Source organism: Musa acuminata, chromosome BXJ2-9 (genome assembly GCF_036884655.1).
Source record: "Musa acuminata AAA Group cultivar baxijiao chromosome BXJ2-9, Cavendish_Baxijiao_AAA, whole genome shotgun sequence".
NCBI lineage: Eukaryota > Viridiplantae > Streptophyta > Magnoliopsida > Zingiberales > Musaceae > Musa > Musa acuminata.
The window spans coordinates 6,446,307-6,460,462 of record NC_088346.1 but is presented as its reverse complement, the minus strand read 5'-3'; the positions used below and the strand labels follow the sequence as shown (position 1 = coordinate 6,460,462).

The 14,156-nt window shown below is 42.2% G+C and overlaps 1 protein-coding gene across 3 annotated transcripts; it reads left to right on the top strand.

The window, feature by feature from the left end:
• Positions 1 to 68: 68 nt before the first annotated feature.
• LOC103997501 (L-type lectin-domain containing receptor kinase SIT2-like) lies at positions 69 to 13,886 on the top strand. Of its 3 annotated transcripts, XM_065125089.1 has the most exons (4): positions 3,210 to 5,209; positions 6,133 to 6,137; positions 9,389 to 9,432; positions 11,747 to 13,883. In XM_065125089.1, exons 1-4 carry the CDS (start codon positions 3,252 to 3,254, stop codon positions 13,694 to 13,696), a joined length of 3,957 nt encoding a protein of 1,318 aa, XP_064981161.1. In that variant the 5' UTR covers positions 3,210 to 3,251; the 3' UTR covers positions 13,697 to 13,883. The 3 variants fall into 3 exon arrangements, with proteins under 3 accessions (XP_064981162.1, XP_064981163.1, XP_064981161.1); XM_065125091.1 differs by lacking the exons at positions 6,133 to 6,137; positions 9,389 to 9,432 and adding an exon at positions 7,157 to 7,177 and having other exon boundaries at positions 3,208 to 5,250; positions 12,045 to 13,886; XM_065125090.1 differs by lacking the exons at positions 6,133 to 6,137; positions 9,389 to 9,432; positions 11,747 to 13,883 and adding an exon at positions 69 to 2,127 and having other exon boundaries at positions 3,608 to 5,495.
• Positions 13,887 to 14,156: the final 270 nt, after the last annotated feature.

The following is a 14,156-nucleotide window of genomic DNA, read 5'->3' as shown; positions in this document are numbered from 1 at the left end:
CCAGCCTTCCAGTTGACTTCGGAGTCTAGCAAGGATATTGGCATTGGGAAAAAAAGTGGTAGATGGACCAGCCACGTACGTGCTATTTCCAACATCTTCTGTGAATTTTCATAGTGCTGACCATTCAAAGCCATGAACTCGATCGTTAATGTGAACTCGATCCAAATTTTGCAAGATTGATATGTCAGCGATGTTTCTCAAGACTTTGCTCTTCCTGTTCCTCCTCCACCGAGAAGTTGCAGACTCTTGCGGTGGGACTGATGGGTTCACCTTCAATGGATTCGGTTGCCGCAATATTGATCCCGACGGGATCGCGTCGATCACCTCCAACGGGCTTCTCGTGGTCACCAACAACACATTCGAGTCGAGGGGCCACGCCTTCTACCCAACCCCACTTCGCTTCAAAGAGTCTCCTAATGGTACCGTCTTCTCCTTCTCCACCACTTTTGTCTTTGCCTTCATCTCAGAACTGCCGGACCTTAGCGGGGATGGGATGGCCTTCTTAGTTTCCCCCAACAAGGACTTCTCCCGAGCCTTAGGTAATCAGTATTTAGGCCTCTTCAATTCAAGCAACCTCGGTAACTCGACCAACCATGTCCTTGCGATCGAGCTTGACACAATCCGTAACCCCGAATTCCAAGATATTGATGATAACCATGTCGGGATCAATATCAACGACATGAAATCTGATGAGTCCCAAACTGCTGGTTATTGTCTGAATGACACTGGTTCGTTCCAAAATCTAAGCCTCAGTAGCGGCCAAACCATGCAAGTTTGGGTAGACTATGATAGCCATGAGATGCTACTTAACGTGACCCTAGCTTCATTCCCCATGGCCAAACCCCATAGACCTCTCTTATCTGCGGTCGTCAATCTTACAAGCGTGTTGTTAGAAACGATGTATGTTGGATTCTCCGCCTCCGCTGGTCCTTTCCTAACATCTCATTACGTCCTTGGTTGGAGCTTTAAGATGAATGGCGTAGCCCAAGCTCTCAACTCCTCCCTGCTGCCTTCTCTTCCACGTGCGAAATCAAATCACAAGTTAAAGGTTTTGCTCATCGAGCTGCTCTTGGCGCCAGTTACAGTTGTTTTAATCATAGTAGGGATTGTCGTGTTCATCCTGAGACGGACCAAGTACTCAGAGCTACTGGAGGACTGGGAGCTTGAGTACGGGCCTCATCGGTTCTCCTACAAAGATTTGTTCAAAGCTACTAAGGGTTTCAGGGACAAGGAGCTGCTCGGAATGGGCGGGTTCGGGAGAGTGTACAAGGGCGTGTTACCGTCTTCAAGATCGGAGGTTGCAGTCAAACGAGTGTCCCATGGTTCAAGACAGGGTATGAGAGAGTTCATTGCAGAGATCGTCAGCCTCGGTCGCCTCCGCCACCGAAACCTCGTCCAATTGCTGGGCTACTGCCGACGCCAAGGAGAGCTTCTGTTGGTGTATGATTACATGCCCAATGGCAGTCTCGAAAAGTTCCTACACGATCAAGCTATGCCTACTCTGGATTGGGCGACGCGGTTCCGGATCATCAAAGGCGTGGCATCAGGGCTTCTGTATCTACACGAAGATTGGGAACAAGTCGTCATCCACAGAGACATTAAGGCGAGCAACGTGTTGCTCGACAATGAATTGATTGGAAGGTTGGGTGACTTTGGCCTAGCAAGGTTGTACGATCATGGAACGGATCCACAGACCACCCATGTGGTGGGAACCATGGGTTATCTTGCTCCCGAGCTTGCTCGAACCGGCAAGGCGACCACCATCACCGACGTGTTTGCGTTCGGCGTCTTCCTCCTTGAGGTTGCTTGCGGGAGGACGCCGGTGGACCCGACGGCGGACGAGGAGAAGCTTATTCTGTCGGACTGGGTGTTGAAGAATTGGCAGAAGGGATCGATAGTGGAGACGACGGATCCAAGGCTCGAAGAAGAGTACGATGTGGAGGAGGTGGAGCTGGTGTTGCAGCTTGGACTGTTGTGCTCGCATCCACTGCCCACGGAAAGGCCGAGCATGCGCCAAGTGGTGCGCTACTTGGAGGGCCATGCACCGCTTCCCGAGCTGTCGCCCACGTACCTCAGCTTCAGCGCTTTTGTGCGGCTTCGCAACGACGGTGTCGATGACCGTATCATGTCGAATACTTCGCCGGTGGCTACTGCATCGGTTCTCTCCGGAGGTCGTTGACGGAGTCCGACAATCATATGTGTCGTCACCCGTGATTTGTCCCTTTGTCATACAGTGTATGGTTAGCTTTGAAGCACTAATAGACAATCTAGGAGTAGTAATAAATACCCTATGATTGTTATCATGCCATACTAAAATGTTAATTTAGTCTACAACTAAACCAAAACTCGAAGTGAGTGCCTACGTATGAAATCACATGCCATGGAGCCGTGACCATCACTCACCACATTTGAATGAAACCTTGCTGACATGCAAATTTACTAGCGTATGATATTGTTGATGGCATGCCTCGTTTACAACATCATTTGATTCATTTGTTCATTGTGTCCATCTTAAAATATATAGATCCTCGAGGAATTGTCACAAAAGAGTTTCATGATTCATGGTAAAAGGATAGAAGACGTCAATGCTTGTTCTTGTTCAACATTGCATAAATTCCTCTGCAGATTCTTCATTTGATAATAACTCCGAAGACTTTGAAGATTCTAGAGAACGACTTTTTGCTTGTTCTTCTAATGAATCCGATGTGGCTGGAACAAGGTGAAGATTTATATTGAACAAAGAGAATATATATATATATATATATATATATATATATATATATATATATATATATATATATATATTGAAGAATAAAAATGAGAGGAGAAAAAACAAAAAACATCCTTATTGGTCTGTCAGTTCCATTCAAGTCCTGTGTTTGCTTTCACCGTTGCTGTCACTGAGCAAAAAAGTCTACCGGCGTGCAAGACTTTCTTTTTTTCCCATAACATCAAGTGTTCAATTATTGCTTTGGGTCCTCTAAATTATCATCAACTGGCCATTTGCATCATAGACTTGTATGCATCTGTATTAACAGGGAAAAGAAGACCAAAATGAAAATTGACTCCTTGGCAATGTAGAATTGATCTCATACCATCAACTTATACGATTTGATGAAATACAAGATGATCACAGTGCATCTGTTCGTTGGTGTTAAATCATATTCTAGTTATGACCGTAAACCCGACTTTAATTCCAATTTGGGAACTATTCAGTCCTCTGAACGTGTTGTAGATTTTGCACGACAGATATGGCAGCCATGTTTCTCAAGACTTTGGTCGGCCTCCTCCTCCTCTTCTTCCAAAAAAAGCTTGCAGCCTCCGGCAGCGAAAGCCACGAATTCATCTTCAATGGATTCAGAGGCGCCAATCTTACGCTCGACGGGGTGGCATCCATCACCTCCAGTGGTCTGCTGAGGATCACCAACGCGACAACGCACGCGAAGGGCCACGCCTTCCGTCCATCCCCACTTCGTTTCAGAGATCAAACTACTGGTAAAATCTTCTCCTTCTCCACCACTTTCGTCTTCGGCTTCATCCCAGAACTCGCCAATCTTAGCGGCCATGGAATCGTCTTCTTGATTTCTCCCACCAAGGACTTCTCCAGAGCCTTGGGTAATCGGTTCTTAGGCCTCTTCAACCAGAGCAACAATGGGAACTCAAGCAATCATATTCTTGGCATCGAGATCGACACAATCCTTAGTCCTGAGTTCCAAGACATCGATGACAATCATGTCGGAATCGACATTAACAGCCTGACATCTAACTCTTCCCACACCGCTGGTTACTATGATGACCACACTGGTTTGTTCAAAGCTTTAAGCCTTAAAAGTGGTGAAGCCCTGCAAGTTTGGGTAGATTACGACGGCCAAGAGATGCTGCTTAATGTTACCTTAGCTTCAATCCAAATGGCCAAACCCCAAAAACCTCTCTTATCTGCGACCATCGATCTATCAAGCGTGCTAACGGATCCTATGTATGTTGGATTTTCCTCATCCACTGGTTCAATCCTGACGTCTCATTACATTCTGGGTTGGAGCTTTAACATGAATGGAGTAGCTCAAGCTCTCGACTATTCCCTACTGCCCTCGCTCCCTCGTGTGAGACCCGAGCCAGGATCAAAGGCGTTGGCGATTTCACTGTCTCTAGCATCAGCTGGACTAGTTCTAATCGTCGTAGGAGCCCTGGTGTTCAAGGTAAGATGGAGGGTCAAGTACGCTCAGCTCCTCGAGGACTGGGAGCTTGAGTACGGCCCTCATCGGTTCTCCTACAAAGACTTGTACGAAGCTACCAAGGGTTTCAAGGACAAAGATTTGCTCGGAATAGGCGGATTCGGAAAGGTCTACAAGGGGGTGCTGCAGACTTCGAAATCGGAGATTGCGGTGAAGAGAGTATCTCATGAATCAAGACAGGGCATGAGGGAGTTTATAGCTGAGATAGTTAGCATCGGTCGCCTCCGCCACCGCAACCTTGTTCAGTTGTTGGGCTATTGCCGACGCAAAGGTGAGCTCCTGTTGGTGTATGAATACATGCCCAATGGCAGCCTGGACAAGTTTCTGTATGGCCAAGACAAGCCTACTCTGGATTGGGCGACACGGTTCCGGATCATCAAAGGCGTGGCATCAGGACTTCTGTATCTACACGAAGATTGGGAGCAAGTCGTCATCCACCGAGACATCAAGGCGAGCAATGTGCTGCTCGACCACGAATTGAATGGTAGGTTGAGTGACTTTGGCCTAGCAAAGTTATACGATCGTGGAACGGATCCACAGACCACCGGTATCGCGGGAACCATGGGTTACCTTGCTCCCGAGCTCCCTCGAACCGGCAAGGCGACCACCATGACCGATGTGTTTGCCTTTGGGGTTTTCATTCTCGAGGTTGCTTGCGGAAGGAGGCCGGTGGGCTCGATGGCGGACGAGCAGCTCCTTGTTCTGTTGGATTGGGTGGTAGACAATTGGCGGAAGGGATCCATACTCGAGACGAGGGATCCAAGACTTGGCGAAGAGCTTGTGGTGGAGGAGGTGGAGCTGGTGTTGAAGCTCGGACTGCTGTGCTCGCATCCACTGCCCGCAGCCCGGCCGAGCATGCGCCAAGTGGTACGCTACTTGGAGGGCCATGCACCGCTGCCGGAACTGTCGCCGACGTACCTCAGCTTCGGCGGTCTTGCTTTGCTTCGCAATGATGGCTTGGATGAACATTGCATGTCGTATCCTTCGTCGGTGGCTACTGCATCGATTATTTCGGGAGGCCGATGACGGAGTAGATGACTAGTCATCATTTGTGTCGCCCCCCCTCTCCCCTAATGTTCCTTTGTCCTACGGTGCACCGTCAGCTTTGGAGGACTACTAGACTACCGACCAGTTGTAGTATCGCAATACCCTGTTATTGTTATCATCCAATACTATATCGTTAATTTGGCCACAAAAACTCGAAGTGAGTGCATCTGTGTGAAATCATAAGGTATGGAATCGTGTGACTATTATTACTCGCCACACGCGATTGAAATCTTGTTGACATGCAAATTTATTAACGTATCATATTTACATCATAACATGATGGCGAATTCGATCCTAAATTCCGGTTCTTTGAATTGCTTTGAAATGCGTATGGATGATGAAAAGGTTATAAGGCTATGTTCAATTTTGAGCAATTGACCTTTTTTGAATTAATTATTTGGATAATAGCTTACATAGTGAATATTAGATGTTTTAACTGCACGCTTTGTCTACAACATCATTTTATTCATTGATTAATTGTGCACATCTTGCGATCATGGATATGAACACACACACACACACAAAAAATCAATTATATTTATTTTTCTACAAAATTCGATGCGGACGCGAAATGGTTAAGAGTTGCATCAAAATGATTGATCATAAACATTTGATTCGTAAATATCATGGGATGTAGATAATTTAAGTCACATGAATTATATTTATCCCCAATCAAGATTCTAATATGTGATGATCCAATCAGTAAAACTGAGCCCCTCAATCAACAACCATGTCACATATATATATTTTTTAAACATAAAATATCTAAAAAATATTAATTTTATATCATAAAATATTCTTTTTGATTGGGTTAATCATAGAAAGTCCATCAAGTCACAATAATCGAGGGGAGATATAGTTTACCCTCATCTTCTTTTATGTTCCATTACTAATTTAAATGTGATAGTTGATCATGTCGAAAATTTCTCTTCCAAACTCAGTTTTTTGAAGTCAACACTCGATTGAACATTGGAGACCTCGTTGATTGTATATCAAAGGATTCTTACATACATAAATCTGAACCAACTTGAATCGATCAAGCTGTCACCCTATGTGATGGATAGGTAATAAAAAATAAGCAAACAAATAAACTAAATATAGCAATAATTATTTTAGTTATGGTAAAAGAATCCACCGAGCAATTATAAAGGCGAGAAAAGCATCAAATGAAAATAGAAATGAAGCATGCATGTAGTATCCGTAATTTTTCTGAGAACGTAATTGTAAATACTGAAATATCAGGGACTAAATTATAAAAAGTGCAAACAGAGAGAGAGAGGGAGAGAGAGAGAGGAAGAAAAGTGCAAACAACATTAAAGAAGAAAAGACGAGAAAGAGAGAGAGAGAGAGAGAGAGAGAGAAGGGAGAGGAGAGGGAAGGAAAGAGAAGATAGGGAGTTATCGCGGTGCGAAAGAAATAAGTGAAGAGAGATAGGTTCTCCCATGGAAAAAAGAAAAAGAGAGAAAAAGGACAGAGGAAAAAATAAGAAAAATAAAATAGAAGAAAAATAAAGAGAAAAATTATTGAGCATTCATCTTGATATTAAATGGATTCAGATCAAACTCAGAAAAATTATGTTAGGTTTGGTTTTGACTTCCTTTGCTTCATAATTAATTAGATTAGTGTGTGATCATAGATTGATTAATTTTGAAATACTTAACTAATTTAATATTTGGCCAAGGAAGAAAATAAAGAAAAAAATAGTCATTTTAGGAAAAATGAAAAAAAAACATCTAGATTATATGCTTGTATCGAGAACATGCAATTATGGTAACTATCTAAGGATCTTGTCTACTATATTTATTATATTATTAATATATTTAAAATTTATAATTGATTAGTGATATTATGTATTTCATTCAAATGTTCAACAATAGAAAAATCTCTTTATATTTTAGGTATATAAATTTTCTTATCAAGAAAGTTTTGTTGTCAATCATTTTTCTTTCATAAAAACCTTTCAGTAAAAATATGGTGAAAGACATTATCATCAAGCCACTATCGAATAAACCTGACTATTTTTTTATCTAACATCTTTTATTCATCATTTGTCATGATTATGAGCTTTGCACTATCCCTTTGCAAAGGTTCATACAAATCCTTGTAATATAAGATATATTTCATTCTTGGTTTCCATATCATCTAATTGTTTCTGATCAAGCTAATCATGTGAGAAACATTAGTGACCTCCATATTCGAACACAAAAATTAAAACATCAAAACCTTGCTCTGATACCAGTTGATGGGATAAAACAAAAATTATATGTGAACAAATATAAGTAGGTATAACACACAATGGAATTAAATTGAAATCACAATCAAATATGACACCAAGATTTACGTGAAAAATTCTTCCAATGTGAATGGTAAAAATCACGGAACAAGCTAGAGAAAATTCACTATAAAATAATAAATATACAAATCTCAGAATTTCTTACCCAAAATCCAAGTAATAATCACAAGAGAATAACTAGGATACAAGGATCACGTCACTATGTACAATATCCAAAATCTTCCCAAGTGATCATAGTAAGAATTCACTATAAATCTGATCTAACTTGAGGTAATAAAATTGCTTAGATGATTGAGAATAGCCTTTATATTATTTTTGTCTTCTTTCCTTCTCTTCTCTTATTTTTCTATCCTCCACTGCTACTGTTATCTCTCTCTTTTCACAGCCATGGTTGTTTTTTTTTTTTATTGTAGCTATCACACTTTTTGGTTAAAAAAATTAAAGATTTAGGTTAAATCAAAGAGAATTAAGGCTAAAGTATAATGTGAGTAATTAAAGCCCATCCTAGATTTGCTATGTATTTAGGAGAAAAATAAGGTACCCATCAATTTCGTTGATAGGTTGGAATCGATAGCAGCTAAGATTATCAATTTTGTTGATAGGTTGGAATTGATTACAATTAAGATTTTCCCAATTGTACATCTTGTTGTTCTGTTAAAGAAAATTCCTCAGTATAAATAAAGAGTATATATAAAACAAAATACATAACTTTTTCATGATTTATTCTTTCATAGTATTAGAGTAGTGAGCAAGACTCTCGCTTTTCGTCTTAATGATCTTTTCATGCTTCTTCCTTTCCCCCAGCAACCAACCGTCTAATCTTCTATCTTCCTCGAGAGTGCAAGTGACACCGTTGAGCTTTGCTAAGACCAGATTATCTTCCTCATCAACAACCACATCCGCTTGGACGCTCTCGTTGACTTTGAATTTGACCACCAGACACATTTTGTCGTCACCTTTTCGGTCACCAAACTTAGTTGAACACTACGATCTGCACCAATTATAACTGACCCTCCTCCTCATTAGCAATAAGCGAGTACTTGTAGCCTCTTCTCACTCTCCTTCTATGGCTAAAGACTCCTACCTTGCTCTCTCATATTTGTACATATCTTCAACATATCTTCATCATCTACCTTTGATGCTCTAGTTACTATGCCCATAAGGAACCATAGCACTCCTCAACATGCAAGCCTTATCTCTATCAATGCTATTACTCTCATCCTCTTCAAGTTATCCAAAGATGACAACTATGCATCTTGGTGTGCATAATTTTTTAATATCCTATTTGGCTATGATTTACTAAGCTACATTAATAGCTCTCTCCACCGTCCACTAGTGATGCTCAACATCCTCGGACCACCCAGTCCAATACCAAATTCGAACCATAAACTATGGTTACTCTAAGATCATCTCATCCTCCAAGTAATTCAAGCCTCAATCGTTGAATCCCTCACACTATCATAACTTCGTGTGACATCACTGTCGAAGCCTGGTACAAGCTGCAAACCACATTGGCAAATCGTTCATGTACTCGCATACTTATCTCCTATCCAGTCTCATGAAAATAAAATAAGAGAAAAGTACTATTATCGATTATCTATATAATATAAAAGTTATCATCAATAACTTGAAATAATAGGTCAAACAAATATATATCACTGGAGTATGTCATCGATCCCATCAAACAAGCCTCCCACAACACCTTCCAATCATTTTCCTCAAGATTCATACTCTCTTGTTCTCCCAGTTTAGTAGCTCTTCACTCTCTTCATTACTTCTTGTCTCCTTTCTTTATAAGTTTCACCTATTGCTGAAGTAATGCCCTTGGAATTACTCTCTTCTGGACCCAATAACATTGAAGTACCTCAGCCTACCCCAACCTATGTTAGTGCTTCTCCATCGCCTATACCAATAATACAACCTATAGCCTTTGGACATCCAATGACAATATACTCCGAAAGTGGTATCTTCAAACTACATCAAGTCCTTGACTTATATGTTATCATAAAATTCTCTCTTGAGACAAACCTACCATAATTTCTCAAGCCCAAAAATCATCATATGACATAAAGCTACATGTGAAGAATATGATTTCCTCCTCCATAACTCTACATGAACACTTGTACCCTTTCATCCCATATAAAATATCATTAGGTGTAATTGGGTCTTTCGAATTAAGCAAAACTCAAATAAATCCGTTGATAGATATAAAACACATCTAGTGACTAAAGGGTTTCATCAACGTCCTGGTGCTGACTTTATAAAAACATTTAGTCTCATTGTTAAACCCACAACAATCTGACTTATCCTAAATTTGGCCATATTAAAAGGTTGGCATTTATGATAACTGATGTTAACAATGTCATTTTACAAGGGGCCCTAACTGAAAATATCTTAATGCAGCAATCTCCTAGCTTCATCTATCCTTAGTATCTAAGATATGTTTATAAACTTCAAAAAGCTATTTATGGATTTCGTCAAGCTCCAAGAGCCTCGTACACCAAACTTGGCTTATTTTTTATATCAATTGACTTCATCAACTCAAAGTCTGATACTTCGCTATTTCTCCATCAACAAAATGATAATACAATATATCTTCTGGTATATATGGATGACATCATTATTATGAGCAATAATCCTAAGAAGATCAAGGTATTCCTCACACATTTGGCTGATCGATTCTCCCTCAAAAATCTATGAATCTTAAGCTACTTTATAAGAGTGGAAGCAACATATACATCTTCAAGACTCTTCCTTTACAAAAAAAAAAGTATATTCGGGGTTTGTTATCAAAGATGAACATGCAGGACGCAAAAATAACTACAACTCTTCTATCTACTGGTGAATTATTCAAATTATGTGATGAAAACCCTACTATGAACCCCACTCAATATCGCCAAATACGTGGCTCCTTATAGTACTTAGCTCTCACCTGCTCAAATGTCTCATTTACGGTCAATAAATTATCACAATCATGCATCGGTCATCTATTATGCATTGGTCTATAGTTAAATAGATATTGCGATATCTTAACGGGACCCTCAATCATGGTCTTTTTTTTCACAAACACTCTTCACTTTATCTTCATGCCATTGTCGATGCTGATAGGATAAGGAACTTTGATGATAGAACATCTACGTCGGGGTATATTATCTTCCTTGGAGCTGATCTAATCAGTTGGAGTTCTAAGAAGCAAAAAATAGTTGCACGATCTACAACCGAAGATGAATGCCATGTCATTGCTACTGCTGTTACAGAACTCAATTAGATTATGAATATGCTCAAGGAACTTGACATCAACTCCACCTCTACTTCTATAATATATTATAATAATGTCTGAGCTACTTACATGTGCATGTGTTCCACTCATGCATGAAATACATTATCATCGACTTTTACTTCATGTAAGATCAAGTTGTCAGATATCAATTACGTATTTCTCACATACATACAACTGATCAACTAGCACACTTACTCACAAAGTCTCTTATTACTCTATTAATCTTATTACTCTATAATAGCAGCTAAAACTTTTCCAATTGCACAACAAAATCTTATTACTCTATTAAAAAAAATCCTTCCTCCTGTATAAATAGAAAACACATATCAAACAAAATATGTTTCTTTCTTCCTGATTTATTCTTCGAGGAATCTCATGCGAACGCCGCTTCTATTCTTGCCGTCCCATTGACCAGCGGGTGCCGCCTTCGCCTGCTGTTGCTACTCTTCAGCGTAGTCAGCCGAGCTGAGGCAAAAGAAAACTCCTTCAAACTTAACGGCTTCAGGGTATCAATTTCTTGCGTGGTCTTCCTTCCCTTAGTCGTCGTCTCCGCTACCAGTGGGGTCCCTTCTGCATCATTCCTTGTCGTCTATTAACTTCCAATCCTGCCTAACTCTGTCTCACATTTAATGAAATTGAAGATGATGATGCTATTTATGCTTGTTGGGTTTCTGAACCTTTCATCTCTGTGCTTAGACATCAGTGGATAATGAATGGCTGTGATCAGTGGATTGCCCACACGCATTCATATGTGCTGACTGTGAGACACTAAATTCAAGTCTCTCCTCTGCCCATCCAAGACTAGAATCTGTTCCATGATTCTTGAAGGCAAATATGTCAACGGGACTTCTCAGGGCCTCCGTCTGCCTTCTCCTCCTCTTCCTCCACCAAAAGCTTGCCGCCTGTGCAGACGGAGCAGATAGCTTCACCTACAGTGGATTCAGAGGAGCCAATCTTACCCTCGATGGGGTGGCAGCGATCTCATCCGGCGGTCTTCTCGTGGTCACCGACAACACAGTCCAGTCGAAGGGCCACGCCTTCTACCGAACCCCACTTCGATTCAAAGAGTCTCCTAATGGTACCGTCTTCTCCTTCTCCACCACTTTTGTCTTTGCCTTCATCTCAGAACCCGCGGACCTTAACGGGGATGGGATGGCCTTCTTAGTCTCCCCCACGAAGGACTTCTCCCGAGCCTTAGGTAATCAGTATTTAGGCCTCTTCAATCTAAGCAGTGTCGGTAATTCGACCAACCATGTCCTTGCGATCGAGCTTGACACAACCCGTAACCCCGAATTCCAAGATATTGATAATAACCATGTCGGCATCGATATCAACAACTTGAAATCTGATGAGTCCCACACTGCTGGTTATTATCTGAATGACACTGGTTCGTTCCAAAATCTAAGTCTCAGGAGCGGCCAAACCATGCAAGTTTGGGTAGACTATGATAGCCATGAGATGCTACTTAACGTGACCTTAGCTCCAATCGCAATGGCCAAACCCCGTAGACATCTCTTATCGGCGGTCGTCAATCTTTCAAGCGTGTTGTTGGAAACTATGTATGTTGGATTCTCCGCCTCCAATGGTCCTTTCCTAACATCTCATTACGTCCTTGGTTGGAGCTTTAAGATGAATGGCGTAGCCCAAGCTCTCGACTCCTCTCTGCTGCCTTCTGTTCCTCGTGCGAAATCAAATCACAAGTTAAAGGTTTTGCGCCTCGGGCTGCCCTTGGCGTCATCTACGCTTGTTTTAGTCATCGTAGGGACTGTCGTGTTCATCCTGAGACGGAGGAGCAGGTATTCAGAGCTCCTGGAAGACTGGGAGCTTGAGTACGGGCCTCATCGGTTCTCCTACAAGGATTTGTTCAGGGCTGCCAAGGGTTTCAGGGACACGGAGCTTCTCGGAATGGGCGCGTTCGGGAGAGTTTACAAGGGTGTGCTACCGTCTTCTGGGTCGGAGGTTGCAATTAAAAGAGTGTCCCATGGATCAAGACAGGGTATGAGAGAGTTCATTGCAGAGATCGTCAGCCTCGGTCGCCTCCGCCACCGAAACCTCGTCCAATTGCTGGGCTATTGCCGACGCCAAGGAGAGCTTCTGTTGGTGTATGATTATATGCCCAATGGCAGCCTCGAAAAGTTCCTACATGATCAAGCTAAGCCTGCTCTGGATTGGGCGACCCGGTTTCGGATCATCAAAGGCGTGGCTTCAGGTCTATTATATCTTCACGAAGACTGGGAGCAAGTCGTCGTCCACAGAGACATTAAGGCGAGTAATGTGTTGCTCGATAATGAATTGAATGGAAGGTTGGGCGACTTTGGCCTAGCAAGGTTGTACGATCATGGAACGGATCCACAGACCACTCATGTCGTGGGAACCATGGGTTATCTTGCTCCCGAGCTTGCTCGAACCGGCAAGGCGACCACCATCACCGACGTGTTTGCGTTCGGGGCATTCCTTCTGGAGGTTGCTTGCGGCAGGAGGCCGGTGGACCCCACGGCGCACGAGGAGCAGCTGGTTCTACAGGATTGGGTGGTGGAGAAATGGCGGAAGGGATCGATACTGGAGACGAGGGATCCGACGCTGGGAGAAGAGTACGCGGTGGAGGAGGTGGAGCTGGTTCTGAAGCTTGGACTGCTGTGCTCGCATCCGCTGCCCACAAAGCGACCCAGCATGCGCCAAGTCGTGCGGTACTTGGAAGGCCATGCGCCGCTCCCGGAGCTGTCGCCCGCGAACCTGAGCTTCAGCCTTCTCGCGCTGCTTCGCAAGGAAGGTTTCGATGACCAAATCATGTCGTGTCCTTCCTCCTCGGTGGCTACTGCATCTGTGCTTTCTGGAGGTCGTTGACGGAGTCCAACGATCGTTTTTGGCGTCTCCCCTCGTTTGTCCCTTTGTCATAGTGTATTGATTGCTTTAGAGCACTAATAGACAATCTACCAGCTATGGAGTAGTAATAAATACCCTATGATTGTTATCATGCCATACTAAAATGTTATTTTAGTCTACAACTAAACCAAAACTCAAAGTGAGTGCCTACGTATGAAATCACATGCCATGGAACCGTGACCATCGCTCACCACATTTGAACGAAACCTTGCAAACATGCAAATTTACTAGCGTATGATATTGTTGATGGCATGCCTCGTTTACAACATCATTTGATTCATTTATTGATTGTGCCCATCTTAATATATCTAGAGACTCAAGGAATTATCACAAAAGAGTTTCATGATTCATGGTAATAGACTAGAAAACGTCAACATGCTAGGTAGAGAACGATTTTTTGCAGGTTCTTCTAGTCAATCCG

Excerpts from the sequence above, each read along its gene's own strand:
- LOC103997501 (XM_065125089.1), top strand. The coding sequence starts at position 3,252 with ATGGCAGCCATGTTTCTCAAGACTTTGGTCGGCCTCCTCCTCCTCTTC. Across the intron at positions 9,433-11,746 it reads CTGGACCCAATAACATTGAA|CTTGCCGCCTGTGCAGACGG; the intron begins GTACCTCAGCCT and ends CTCCACCAAAAG.